Here is a 15,483-nt window from a genome sequence, read left to right on the forward strand (position 1 = left end):
AAGAAACAAGTCCATGTCAGAAAACCAACACATTTAGCTGAACTGCACCAATTTTGTCAAGAAGAGTGGTCAACATTTCAATCAGAAGCTTGCCAGAAACTTGTGGATGGCTACCAAAAGCGCCTTATTGCAGCAAAACTTGCCAAGGGGCATGTAACCAAATACAAACCCCGTTTCCATATGAGTTGGGAAATTGTGTTAGATGTAAATTTAAACAGAATACAATGATTTGCAAAATATTTCAACCCATATTCAGTTGAATATGCTACAAAGACAACATATTTGATGTTCAAACTGATAAACATTTTTTTTTTTGCAAATAATCATTAACTTTAGAATTTGATGCCAGCAACACGTGACAAAGAAGTTGGAAAAGGTGGAAATAAATACTGATTAAGTTGAAGAATGCTCATCAAACACTTATTTGGAAGATCCCACAGGTGTGCAGGCTAATTGGGAACAGTTGGGTGCCATGATTGGCTATAAAAACAGCTTCCCAAAAAATGCTCAGTCTTTCACAAGAAAGGATGGGGCAAGGTACACCCCTTTGTCCACAACTGCGTGAGCAAATAGTCAAACAGTTGGGGACAGTTGGGTGCCATAATTGGGTATAAAAGCAGCTTCCATGAAATGCTAAGTAATTCACAAACAAAGATGGGGTGAGGGTAACCACTTTGTTAGCAAATTGTCAAACAGTTTTAGAACAACATTTCTCAACGAGCTATTGCAAGGAAATTAGGGATTTTACCATCTACGGTCGTAAAATCATCAAAAAGTTCAGAGAATCTGGAGAAATCACTGCACGTAAGTGATGATATTACGGACCTTTGATCCCTCAGGCAGTACTGCATGAAAAACCGACAGTGTGTAAAGAATATCACCACATGCGTTCAGGAATACTTCATAAAACCACTGTCAGTAACTAGAGTTGGTTGCTACATCTGTAAGTGCAAGTTAAAACTCCACTATGCAAAGCGAAAGCCATTTATCAACAACACCCAGGAATGCCGCCAGCTTCGCTGGGCCCGAGCTCATCTAAGATGGACTGATGCAAAGTGGAAAAGTATTCTGTGGTCTGACGAGTCCACATTTCAAATTGTTTTTGGAAACTGTGGACGTGGTGTCCTCCGGAACAAAGAGGAAAATAACCATCCGGATTGTTATAGGCGCAACGTTCAAAAGCCAGCATCTGTGATGGTATGGGGGTGCATTAGTGCCCAAGGCATGGGTAACTTACACATCTGTGAAGGTATCATTAATGCTGAATGGTCCATACAGGTTTTGGAACAACATATTTTGTCATCCAAGCAACGTTATCATGGACGCCCCTGCTTATTTCAGCAAAAGAATGCCAAGCATTGTGTTACAACAGCGTGGCTTCGTAGTAAAAGAGTGCAGGTACTTTCCTGGCCCGCCTGCAGTCCCCATATGAGTTTCCATATGAGTTGAGAAATTGTGTTAGATGTAAATATAAACGGAATACAATGATTTGCAAATCCTTTTCAACTCATATTCAATTGAATGCACTACAAAGACAAGATATTTTATGTTCAAACTTATAAACTTATTTTTTTATTTTTTTTGCAAATAATTAACTTCAAATTTCATGGCTGCAACACGTGCCAAAGTAGTTGGGAAGGGCATGTTCACCACTGTAACACATCGCCTTTTCTTTTCACAACACTCAACAAATGTTGGGAACTGAGGAAACGAATTAATGAAACTTTGACAGTGGATTTCTTTCCCATTCTTGTTTTATGTAGTGCTTCAGTTGTTCAGCAGTCCGGGGTCTCCGCTGTCGTATTTTACGCTTCATAATGCGGCACACATTTTCGATGGGAGACAGGTCTGGACTGTAGGCGGTCCAGGAAAGTACCCCACACTCCTTTTTTACGAAGCCACGCTGTTGTAACACGTGTTGAATATGGCTTGGCATTTTCATGCTGAAATAAGCAGGGGCGTCCATGAAAAAGACGCCGCTTAGATGGCAGCATATGTTGTTCCAAACCTGTATGTATCTTTCAGCATTAATGGTGCCTTCACAGATGTGTAAGTTACCCAGGCCTTGGGCACTAATGCACCCCCATACCATCACAGATTCTGGCTTTTGAACTATGCGTCAATAACAGTCTGGGTGGTTCGCTTCCCCTTTGGTCTGGATGACACGATGTCGAATATATCCAAAAACAATTTGAAATGTGGACTCGTCAGACCACAGAACACTTTTTCCACATTGCATCAGTCCATCCTAGATGATTTCGGGCCAAGCTGGCGACGTTTTTGGATGTTGTTGATGAATGGCTTTCGCTTTGTATAGTAGAGCTTTAATTTGCACTTACAGATGTAGCGACGAACTGTACTTAGTGACAGTTGTTTTCTGAAGTGTTCCTGAGCCCCTGTGGTGATATCATTTAGAGATTGATGTCGGTTTTTGATAAAGTTCCGTCCCAGGGATCGAATGTCATGGTCATTCATTGTTGGTTTCTGGCCATGTCGCTTACATTTAAATATTTCTCCAGATTCTCTGAATCCTTTGATGATATTATGGACTGTAGATGTTGAAATCCCAAAATGTATTGCAATTGCACTTTGAGAAACATTGTTCTTAAACTGTTTGACTATTTGCTCACGCAGTTGTGGACAAAGGGGTGTACCTTAACCCATCCTTTCTTGTGAAAGACAAAGCATTTTTTGGGAAGCTGTTTTTATACCCAATCATGGCACCTATCTGTTCCCAATTAGCCTGCACACCTGTGGGATGTTCCAAATAAGTGTTTGATGAGCATTCCTCAACTTTATCAGTATTTTTTGCCACCTTTCCCAACTTCTTTGTCACGTGTTGCTGGCATCAAATTCTAAAGTTAATGATTATTTGCACAAAAAAAAGTTCAGCAGTTTGAACATCAAATATGTTGTCTTTGTAGCATATTCCACTGAATATGGGTTTAAAATGATTTGCAAATCATTGTATTCCGTTTATATTTACATCTAACACAATTTCCCAACTCATATGGAAACAGGGTTTATATATAGATTATATATATACAAATGTAAATATACACACACACACATACCTATATATATATATATATATATATATATATATATATATATATATATATATATATATATATATATATATACACATTAATATATATACATTTATATATGTATATAAATATGTATATATATATAAATATGTGTTTATATATATACTGTATACACACACACACGCACACACGGTTAGATCTATCTATGTATATATCTCTCTATATATATGTATACTAGAGATAGATCGATAGTACTTTATTCCTTCAGGAAAATTAAAACAAACTGGTGCTTGATTTTTGTTGTTTTAGTCATCTATTTGTCTTTTTTATTCAGTAACTTTTGTTGCTTTTTAAAGTTCTCTGAATAAAGTTAGTGGATTGGTTATAGTAATTTTCATTTTTATTTTATTTGGCATTGGCACATCACTTGGTCCTGTTGCTTTAAATATGAGTACATATGTATTAAGGAATGCATGTCTTTATTGCATCAACCTCTTTCATCTAATCAACCTCTTTTATCTGCGTACCTTTTTGTCCGCACTGAAATTCCACACCCCATGCATAGTGTTGATGCTTTGACAACGTTGTCATAACGAGTTTAGCGTCCAATGAGCTCACGACGTAAATATGTGAGAACATTGGTTAGTTTGTATTTCTATCACTGTCTCCTCAGCTGGGAAATAGATTGTTGTTTTTAGTAGCACTTTAACGGAATAGATGATTGCCGATGTTACTGTCTTATGCTTGCCAGTTGCAACTAGTCCCCATTGCCGTTTTTTCATATTGAGGACACCAGGTACCACATTTTACTGTTTCTATAACTTGGCCATTAGAACTTTTTCTATTCTAAATAATGTTAGCTTAGTACGTTGTTACTCCGGTTTATCGCTGGTCATTGCAGTCTTCTATGCCACGGTCTCTACTTTGTCTCCTTAAGAGTACAATATGTTCTCAGTCTTTTTTTCACTTTGTTGGCATGAAACATTTTGACTGCTGCGTTCAATTTGGTGTGGTTTTTGCAGTTTCCTGTGCATTTTTATTTCCGCTACACATGCAAACCTTGCTGTACCACCCAAAGGTGTTTCGGGGAACTCTAGTTCTTCCACAGTACACTCTCACTCAAAGCTGAACCTATGCAAAGTTGATATAGTGCAAAATGCATTGGAATGATGAACAAATATGTTTTGTTCATTTAATGTACAGTATGTGTGTGTCAGAGACTTAAAGGGGAGGACAGGAAATGAAAGATGCTTGTTAGAGGTTACAGTTGGCTAACAAGACATCATTTTAGGGAGTGTACTCCTTTTTTTTTTTTCTTTCTCTGTGTTTTGGCTTCTCAGTTGAACTGCGATTATATATTTGGACCGTGAACTTACTGTACGAGCTTCAAGCAGGACTGCAAGACTCCACTGTCTATTCTGACTGTGTTGTAGAAGCTTTACCACATTCGTATACTTTGGTGTCCACTGGTGCTGACATACAGTATACAGTGCATCCGAAAAGTATCCACAGTGCTGCACTTTTTCCACATTTTGTTGCGTTACAGCCTTATTCCTACATGGAATAAATGTGTAAATTGTTTTTATTTTTTTTTATTTTTCAAACTTATTAAAAATTTCAAAAAGAAAAAATCATTTGTAAGAAATCACATGTACATAATTACAGCCTCAAGTCATTTTGAATACGATGCCACAACCTTGGCACATCTATTTTTTGCACATTCCACTTTGCAACACCTCTCAAGCTCTATGGGGTTGGATGGGAAGTGTTGGTTTTCCTCCAGGGTGTATCTGTACATTGCTGCATTCATCTTAGTTTAGTCAGGGAGGTGACCAGGAACCACGGTCACTCTGTCAGAGCTGCAGCATTCCTCTGTGGTTGGAGGAGAACATTCCAGAAGTACAACCATCTCTGCAACGCCATTTCTTTGTAAAAAGTTTGAAAACATGCATCTGAAAGACTCTCACACCATGAGAAAGAAAATTATTTGTTCTGATGAGACAAAAATTTAACTCTTTGGTGTGAATGCCAGGCGACCTGTTTGGAGAAAACCAGGCACCGCTCATCACCAGACCAATACCATACCTACAGTGAAGCATGGTAGTGGCAGCATCATGCTGTAGGGTGTTTTTGGGCGGCAGGAACCGGAAGACAGGTCAGTATAGAGGAAAAGATAATTGCAGAAATGTACAAAGACATTTTGGATGAAAACTAACATTTCTCATCCAACCTGACTGAGCTTGAGAGGTGGGTGCAAAGAGGAATGGTCAAAACTGCCCAGAGATAAGTGTGCCAAGCTTGTGGCATCATATTTAAAAAATAATAATAATAAACTTACAAATTAAATAAATAATAACATTTTCAGATTGTCATTATGGGGTTTTATTATTATTATTCAATTTTGAAATAAAGCTATAACATTACAAAATGAGGAAAAAGTGAAGCACAGTCAATATTTTCGGGATGCACTGGAGCTGTAGTGAAAATGCTACTGTAATTTAATAGTGCAGAAATAATTAAATTGTTATTCTTTTGTACAGTAGTTTGTTTGTTTTGGGCATGCTTAAGTTATACGATAGGATAGGTTTTATTTATCCGACAATGGGAAATTATGTGGTTGCAGTGCAGATGCAAAAAGTCCCCCAAAAAATAAGGTAAAAAAATGGGGAAACAGAGGGAAACATCAAATGACACAATATACAGTAAATAAGCAACCAACTGTCACTTCAGCTGCGCCATTTCTACATACAGCTCCAAAAGTAAAAAACTAAATAACACAAAAATTAGCAATAAGTAATACATATTGCGCACATACAGTTGCACCATGCTTAGACTAACAACAAAACAAAACAAAACAAAAACACAATTTCGACACGTGCACACCATCGTCTCATGGGGGTTGTAATGAGGAACATCACATGTTAATTAAATTAACACTTGCATAAATCAAGATTTCGGTATTCGAAAAGGACTTGGAAGAAGCTGAGGTTATATTTACCATAGTCTTTCTGTATGTCTTAGCAATTACTGATAGTGTGTTCATTGACCTGTTCAATAACAAATAACAAAACATAGCCTTTGAAGTTTCCACACTATTGATAAGCTGCAGCCCGAGTGCGACATGTTCTTTTTTTTTTTCAAATATTTTGTTCTTTTTTTTTTTTTTAGATCATGATTGAGTTTTGTCCAGGAGGAGCTGTTGATGCCACAATGCTAGGTAAGTCCCTCTACATCAGGGGTGTCCAAAGTGCGGCCTAGGGGCCATTTGCGGCCGGCGGGTAATTTTTTAACGTCCCCACGGCACATTTTAAAAATACTATGGAACATTTTTAAAACGTAAAAAGTGATATATATGAGCAAACGGGTGAAATGTAACAAGAACATGTTGCAATGTTTACTCTCATAACACAAAACTGCCATGCAGGCTGTTTCTTTCTTTAAAAAATAATAATGAATCAAAATCAATGTCATTATGAATTATTGACCTATTCAAGGCTCCAATTACGTCACGTAAAATTTTCCACTTTGAGATATTTTTGGGGGAAAATGTTGCATATTTTGTGTTTGCCATATAAAAAACTGAGCTGTTTATTTAAAGAAAGGCCTAAAATGAACAAACAAAAAACATAAAAAACAATAACATTTATAATTGACGGATAGACCTGAAGTTGATCTCGAGATTATTGTGTTAAAAGTAAACAGTAAAAAAAATGTATAACTTATTTTTTTAACACTTAAATGAGTAGGACCCTTTTGGATCCCCAATCATTTTGGTGTGATTTGTTTTTAAGTGTCATTGCTCAAAAAATAACAATGAATTAAAATCAATGGTGTTATGAGTTATTGACTTTTTTAAGGCTCCAATTATTATATAATCTCAAATATTCCTCTTAAAAGAAGTCGGGTGACAATATTGAATATGTTGTGTTTTTTTCCATCAAAAAACAGGGTTTTCTTTGACAAAAAGAGCATACAACTTAAATCTTTATATTGACAGATGGACCTAATGTTGATCTGGAGATTTAAAACTTGAATAATAATAAAATGAAATAATACTGAATAAAGACACATTTTTAATATTTTTTATTGACCCAAACCCTTTGGGGTCCATGGGATCAAGCTTGAGTGGAGGCCTAAATGTACAAATATCGTACTGGTTTTTAAGATAAAAAAAATGTCAAAATGGCCCCCGCTTGCTTTGATTTTTCAGTGTGCGGCCCTCAGTGGATAAAGTTTTTACACCCCTGCTCTACATGGTTAACAACTCTGTCTAACTTGAGTCTTTATCACTATTCAAGTACCCTCCACATTTTAAACAATGCTTCTGGACCAAATTGGCCTTGAAGGCTATAGCGAGCAGACACAGAGGAGTCCTTTGCTGTGGGAAAGCCCCCCGTCTGTTTTTACCATATAAGCCACATCCTCGTATCCGCGTGTCCCCCCAACTGCAGCTAACTAAACACACATTATCTTACTTAGGATTACGGCATCAATACAACTTGAGAGGCTTTTCTAGTCACAGCATGACCTTGTTTAATCTTTTTGCCAGTGGAATTCACTCACTAGATCAGCACCTACCCACTTATCTGAATTTGCAAAGTCTGCATTTGGAATACTTCATTCCACCTCCTGTATCTTCTTTTCATCAGAGTTGGATCGAGGGCTGACGGAGCCACAGATAAAGGTGGTCTGCCAGCAGATGCTGGAGGCTCTGACGTACCTTCACTACATGAAGATCATCCACCGAGACCTGAAGGCCGGCAATATCCTCCTCATGCCAGAGGGGGACATCAAACTCGGTGAGTTCATTCCATTCCATCCATACATCTTCTTCTGCTGCTTATTCGAGGTCGGGTCGCGGGGGCAGCAGCCTAAGCAGGGAAGCCCAGACTTCCCTCTCCTAAGCTACTTCGTCCACACAGAAAGATTCTGTAAATGTTTATTTACGTACCTTAATGTCTGTAACACGGCAGTAAAACCACTGATCAAACAAAACAGAAGTCGTCGTCAAGGACCAACTAGCTGCGGACGCTAGCTCTCCAATCAGCTAAACAGACTCAATAACTCCACATTGACGTTTTGGTGAGTTCCCTGAAGAATTTGTGAATCTGAAAAATACAAAAAACAATGCTGTTGTAAGTTAATAATACTTACACAGACACTCGTAAACAACACTAGCATCTTCACATTACTATAGCACGTGCACATATCCATGAAAACACCCCGACAGACATCACATATGGGAGGGTTTAGTAAGTAAGACATGTTTTACTTATACTGTAAAACTTACAAACGTTTGGAGTTATGAATAAAGTATCCAGACAAGTAGAAACGCTGTGGACAGCTGGAAGAAACAGTACCACTAAATGGAAGGACACCGAAGCAACTGTAGTGAGGGGACTTGTCCTGCTTGTTTTTTTTTTTACTTTTTATTATGGCCGATTACGAAGAAAAATCTACAAGTAACCACAACGTTTTATAAGCCGCAGAGTTCAAAGTGTAGAAAAAAGTAGTGGCTTATAGTCTGGAATGTACGGTAAATGTATATATGTTTTAGCCTTTTTAGGGAAAATATTTGCATCATCACCAATTATGCAAATCATATGATGATGTCATATTGACATAGCGTCGGCTCGCTGTCACCACAACCCAAGTCACACCCTCTCATTGTCACAAGTATATTGGCAATCTTTGGTAAACATTGTGGTAAACATTGCAGACCCTTCTACATTCTGATTCTGAAAAAACATTTCAGGTGTTATGTGATACTTTTGGAGATCTTAAAATGAAAGCACCTATTCTCCTCAATGAGCAGCCAGTGCTTGTGCGCCCCCACCCCCCACAGGTGGCTTTGTCTAGATCAGTGGTTCTCAAATGGGGGTACTTGAAGGTATGCCAAGGGGTACGTGAGATTTTTTTTAAATATTATAAAAATAGTAACAATTCAAAAGTCCTTTATAAATATATGTATTGAATAATACTTCAACAAAATATGAATGTAAGTTCATTAACTGTGAAAAGAAATGCAACAATGCAATATTCAGTGTTGACAGCTACATTTTTTTGTGGACATGTTCCATAAATATTGATGTTAAAGATTTATTTTTTTGTGAAGAAATGTTTAGAATTAAGTTCATGAATCCAGATGGAACTCTATTACAATCCCCAAAGAGGGCACTTTAAATTGATGATTACTTCTATGTGTAGAAATCTTTATTTATAATTGAATCACATGTTTTTTTTCAACAAGTTTTTAGTTATTTTTATATCTTTTTTCCAAATAGTTCAAGAAAGACCACTACAAATTAGCAAAATTTTGCACTGTTATACAATTTAATAAATCAGAAACTGATGACATAGTGCTATATTTTACTTCATCTCTTTTTTTCAACCAAAAATGCTTTGCTCTGATTAGGGGGTGCTTGAATTAAAAACATGTTCACAGTGGGTACATCACTGAAAAAAGGTTGAGAACCACTGGTCTAGATGGCAGCAAACCAAAAAATACAAAACTACTTGATTTAGAAACTACATTTTCATTTCTACACATATATATTTTTTTGCTTTTCATATTTGCTACTTGTCTCTGTAGAAATGACAAAGCGGAAACACTGCGCTGCTAATATTAGCCTGTGTGTTGACTTGTACATGCTACAACTACTTCAGGTTGAGCAGGGATGGGATTTATCCGGCCTTATTCCTGGGTGGGTGGGTTAAGCATTGCAAGGTAGTCTGCTGAAATTGATAGCAACTGACGCTGTGGTCAAAGTTGGAATCGCCACAAAACACATTTTAACGTATTCAACACTGTACTGCCGTCTGGTGGCTAAGGTGGATAGTGCACCCCTCCGCCCCAATTTGTCACTTTTCATGTTTTAGGTAAACTACTGTAATTCACAGCTACCATGTGTCCTACTAAAACCATGCAGCTGGCACTCAGATCTGCATGTCATTGAAGGTGACTGCATCAAACATACAGTATAGTATGAGTGTGTGGATCCAAAACAATTTTCTTCAGCTAAACTCAGACAAGACTGGAATCATGGTCTGCGGCCCACAGAAGCTGAGAATGTAATGCAAACTAAACTCTTCCTTCTCCATTGTTTTTGTTGCCTGATTCTTACTGATGATTCATTCAATGCGTTGCAGTTTTTTTTGCAATTTCTTATGCTCCCGTCGTGGGTTGTGCAGGATGAAAATACAATTGATAAAACGTGACAAACGAGCACAGCTGCATGTAACCAGAAATAATTTTCACAAAGTGTAATACTACGGTGTTTTTTTGCATTTTTTACTCACTGGCTTTGTTTTAGAAAATGTGTACGTCTTTCACCAAAAGCATGAATCGCATTGTTGCATCACATTGCAGACTTGCACATATGTTGCTGTTTCTTTGACTTTTAGTGCACACCAAAGCATCATTATGTGTGGCAAAACATCTCTGAAAGTTTGACATGCTTTCACTTTTTATGGGTCCGTTTTTGAAGAGTGTGCCACATTCTTCACATTGCACTGCAGAAGTTGTGGACCAGTGGCTAGCGAATTTCACATGTAAGCCATAACACTCCAAAAGAGTAGCAGAAAGCGGTTGGTGTAATGTGTCATTTTCGGCAGCGTTGACATGCAAACACCAGACTTGAAATATAAAGGTATAGTTAGGTTTTCAAGTGGAACAACTTGAAATACTTACTGTAGATGTATTTTTAGAAATGCAGGCAGCAGCAAAATGTTTGCACTTCGGCGTTATTTTTCCCCTCGTTCAACTGGCTTTACCTGCTACCACGTCACAGTGCTGCACATTGTCATGGTTCTTTTATGACCAACGTGCCAAGGTGTTTTCTTGTGCCATTACTACATTCTGGAGTTTCACACTATTTTTTCGATGATAGCATTGGGTGTTGCCTCTTTAAAGTCATTGGAAATGTTTGTTTGGCACACAACGATGGAGGAGAGCCACGCTAACGATTAGGGGTGTATCGATTCATTTTAAGGATTTCATTAAATTCAGAATTTTTGTTTGCCGATACGATCCAGGATCGATATTATTATTTTTTTAAGAACGATCAATCCAAAACGATTAAGTAACTTTTTAGATAAACTAAATCAAGCAGTGTGACTGTGAAATGAATACTGGATAATGGACAATGCAGGTGAAGTTTCCTATGTTTCTGTTATTTCTTGTAAGGGAATTAGGTATAAAAAATATGGATACAAATAAATAAAAATTATTGGCAATGTGTTCACATTTATTTGAATAATGTACAACCAACATGTTAGGTGGAATTAACAAGAACAAACACTTTTGGCTCTCATTTTGGATATTCAAGAAATGTTCAATACAAGTACAGGAACTAACATTTTAGCAGTCGATTCAACTGCTACTTCTGCTTTTGTTTTTTAACAATTAATAAAATATTAATAGCAAAAATATAGTGCAGCCAATATCTCTTCAGGTTGAATTAGAAATAGATTCACCTGCTACTTTTACTGTTGTTTTCAAACGTAGAAATAATTGAAATGCAACCAAATCTTTTCAGGTTAAATTAAAAGTAGTTGTATACTTTGACTCTTTTTTTTTTTTTTTTTTTTTTAACATCAAAATAATACAAACATAAAATAAATGAATATAAAACCTTAAGTGGGGATAGGTTGATTGCCAACAATAAATTGGCCCTAATTTGTGAATGTGAGTGGGAATGTTGTCTGTATCTGTGTTGGCCCTGAGATGAGGTGGCGACTTGTTCAAGGTTGTACCCCGCCTTTTGCCCGAATGCAGCTGAGATAGGCTCTAGCAGCCCCCGTGAGCTCGAAAGGGACAAGCGGTAGAAAATGGATGCATAGAAGTGCAACCAAATCCCTTCTTAGTTAAATTAGCTGTGGTTTACCTGCTACTATTGTCATTTCAGTAAAACTGCTACATTGTCATTTCAGTAAAACTGCTACAATAGTAAAGAAAAGTCATAACAAATTCAAACGCCACAAACACAATAACACGAAGCCGCAACACACTAACTTACATTCACAGCACAATTATAACAGGCACAACAAATACAAACGCCACAACAACATAAAGCCATAACATATTAACTAAAAGCCAAACTACTATATCAAGATGGAACGAAAGTGACAGCGGACAAGTTTCGGGGACTCACCGACATCCTGAGACAGAAAGTTGAAAATGGTGTAATGAACAAAGTTGTAAAAGTAAGTGAAATGTGACCACATTTTCAGCCATAAATAACTTTTTTTCAATGACACTAATATACTACGTTCAGGTAGTTTCTCCATCGCCGTAACTTGATCCGTGTCTGTCGTGCCCTTGTTTGCTTGAAGTTGTGTTGCGTCTTTATACTAATTTGTTGTGGCGTTTGTATTTTTGTGGCTTTTGCAGCCATGCTGTAGCTTAAAATTGTTGGGTTGTAATTTATGATATTGTCTTGTCACGGTTACAATTTTTGTGACCTTTCTAAGCCTACGTATGCATCTGCTATTGTTGTTGTGCCCACTCCACAGACGGGTAGACAGACATGAGTAACGATTGACGTCCTTATTAAAGTTGTTAAACTTCATATTAATAAGTCTGCCGTTCTTAAATCCAATATTTCCTTTTTCTAGTATCGACAAAATGGATCGATTTCGTTTTAAAATGATGTTGGATTGCTACCTTTTCTCGAAGGCAAACTTGCAGAGCACAAATCGATAGAGTGAATCTAAGGGATATCAATCGTATTATATCAATTAATCATTACACCCCTACTAATTATCGCTCATAGGAAAGAAGATAACTAATTAAGATGAACAGAGGCCCCTATTAAAGGGGAACTGCACCTTTTTTGAAATGTTGCCTATTAATCACAATCATTATGAAAGACATGACGACATATATATTTTTTTGTTAATGCATTCTTGTTGGCCCTGCGATGAGGTGGCGACTTGTCCAGGGTGTACCCCGCCTTCCGCCCGATTGTAGCTGAGATAGGCGCCAGTGCCCCCCGCGACCCCGAAAGGGAATAAGCGGTAGAAAATGGATGGATGGCATTCTAACTCGTAAATAAAAAGTTTGCTTACATCAGAGCAAAAAGGTAGGTCTTTTATGCCACTCATATAACCCAATAAAAAAAATAATCCAAAAAGCGCCAACAATACTCCATTTATATTTCATGACTTGAATATTAACCAAGTATTAGTGCTATTTTTTTTAGAAAGCGCTAACGAAGATGAACTATGTATAGCCGCACCGTGATCACGAGCGTCAGTGCCAATATTTACATCATTGACTGGTAACAATGTTTTAAAGCATAAATCATGCCTGTCACTACAAAATAATTGAAGGACGAGGATGTAATCAGACAAGATGGTACACTTTTAAAGGCAATTTAAAACCCGGAATGGCAAGAACGACACAAAAAGACGCTTGGTTCCACCCCTCTTTTCTTTGTGAAAAGTGAGTCATTTTTTATCTAAAACAGGAATGTAACACTATACTAGCATTCGAAATCCCAATGACAGCAGACAATGCACAGTAAGTGATGATTTATTATGTTTGTTGGCTCTCATAAAGTCAGCAGTGAGTAGTAAAAGTAGAAAGTGATGTAGTTTAAAAAAAAAAAAGCGTACACTGCGTAAATATTAAATGTTAATATTAATGTTCCCGTTACTACATTGCATACTGTATATACTTACATCATGTATATAACTCCTTAATGGAGGTGTTTGGATGTTTTCAAAGGGCTTTCATAGGCAGAATAGGGTGACTAACATAGGCTCCATTGTAAGAGGACTTTCAATTGCATTTATTTAATCTTCAGAATGCATAATGATTGTGAATGAAAGGCAAAATTCCCCCCAAAAGTGCAGTTCCCCTTTTAGTCAAAGTCAATACTATGAGGGAAAAACAATTCAAAGTACCAAAGGATTTTACAAGTTTAGACAGGATGACGCTACACCTTTTAATTTGTTTTTTCTTTGACTTTCTTTTCAGCGTGTTCCACAGATTGCCAATGCACTTGTAGTGTTGTGGGTATTGTGGGGGGCATGGCCGGGACGTGGTCAATATTACGACATATCCTTTGCATAATTGATAATATGCCTATAGTGTGGTTTCCACAGAGCTGTGCGACACAATATATTTGGATGGTTTCATTCATCCAGGTCATTATATTCTCAGGAAATTCAATGGATAGCAACTAGACTGTTCAGTTGATATGCCAACCGTCCTTGCCTGACATGCATTTCTCCTGTTGGAGGATAAATACTTGGGGTTTTGGCACCAGCATCTAGACTCAATCTGACCAACCAAAGTCTATGAGCATGATCTGAGGAAGCCTGCTTGGATGAGAGGCAAAATGTCTCCTAAGACAAACTGAACAGTCCAGTTGCGGTGTGCTAGACCAGGGGTTCTTAATCTTGTTGACCTTGTGGCCCAATGTTTCCATTACAGAGAGGCTCAGGGAAGACATGTATTAACACTGAATCAGAAATCTTTCTCTTGATTTTAATCACATTCAATTATTATATCTAACCTACTTAGTTTACAGGTTAACAACCTAGTCAAATGATATGAAACCATGTGTCATCCACAAAAACTATTTAACACATTAAACTTAGGCTTAGGTCAGTCTGATTTACGTACTACCCAAATATATTGCGTAAAGGACTCATAAATTACTGATGAAAAATACATGTACAGTTATGTAGTGCTGAGTAATCAATAAAATATGTTAATCAAGTATATTTCTTAACTCAAAAATTTAAGTGCAAATGAAAATACAACTCCACCACTTAGTCATATGTTTTGTGCTACAAAACTGACTTTTGCACCAGACTTCTTCTGTTTGTTTCATATTGTCATTAGTGCCACAAGTGGTGGAAGAGTGTATTACAACTGAGTATTGCTGAGGCCCATATGGACCAGAGCTGAGAAACATAATTTTTGGAGGCTGTCGAGGGTTCGCTCACGGCCCAACAATGGGCCCCTGCCCTATTGTTAAATGGGTCATATCATGATTTTTTTATTCTACATTTAAAACACTTCCTTGTGGTCTACATAACATGTAATGGTGGTTCTTTGGTCAAAATATTGCAAAGATTATATTTACAGACCATCATCAAGTCACTTTCTGACCGTCGTTTCAGGATGTGCCGTTTTGTGGGTGGTTTTATTTACGTAGTTCCACTTCGACAACGTCTTCCTCCCGTCATCTTCGTTGTACCAGTGTGGCGTGCAAGGACGGGAGTCGAATAAAGTGTCAAAAGATGGAGGTAACTGTTTTAATGACATTCAGACTTTACTTGAATCAACAACAGAGCAGCATCTCCTCAGTGGCTGACTAGTGCAACAACAATGCTGGAAATGTGACCCGTGGAAAACCGTCCGACCAGAACTGTCTTATAATGAATTGTTACTCTACTTCATCATACATATGTTGTGAAT

At 37.4% G+C, this 15,483-nt stretch overlaps 1 protein-coding gene across 2 annotated transcripts in view; it reads left to right on the forward strand.

Moving 5' to 3' along the window:
- The window catches only part of stk10 (serine/threonine kinase 10), a 95,384-nt gene that overhangs the window by 36,638 nt on the left and 43,263 nt on the right, over positions 1–15,483 (forward strand). Inside the window, exons 1-3 of one of the 2 annotated variants that reach the window (XM_061898607.1) lie at positions 5,116–5,205; positions 6,219–6,267; positions 7,700–7,849. In XM_061898607.1, the coding sequence (XP_061754591.1) occupies positions 6,222–6,267; positions 7,700–7,849 (196 nt within the window). In that variant the 5' untranslated portion in view covers positions 5,116–5,205; positions 6,219–6,221. Of the gene's footprint in view, positions 1–5,115; positions 5,206–6,218; positions 6,268–7,699; positions 7,850–15,483 lie in introns of those variants that run through there. The other variant, XM_061898606.1, reaches the window with a different exon arrangement.

Source organism: Nerophis ophidion, linkage group LG04 (assembly GCF_033978795.1).
Source record: "Nerophis ophidion isolate RoL-2023_Sa linkage group LG04, RoL_Noph_v1.0, whole genome shotgun sequence".
In the NCBI taxonomy this organism is placed as follows: Eukaryota; Metazoa; Chordata; class Actinopteri; order Syngnathiformes; family Syngnathidae; genus Nerophis; species Nerophis ophidion.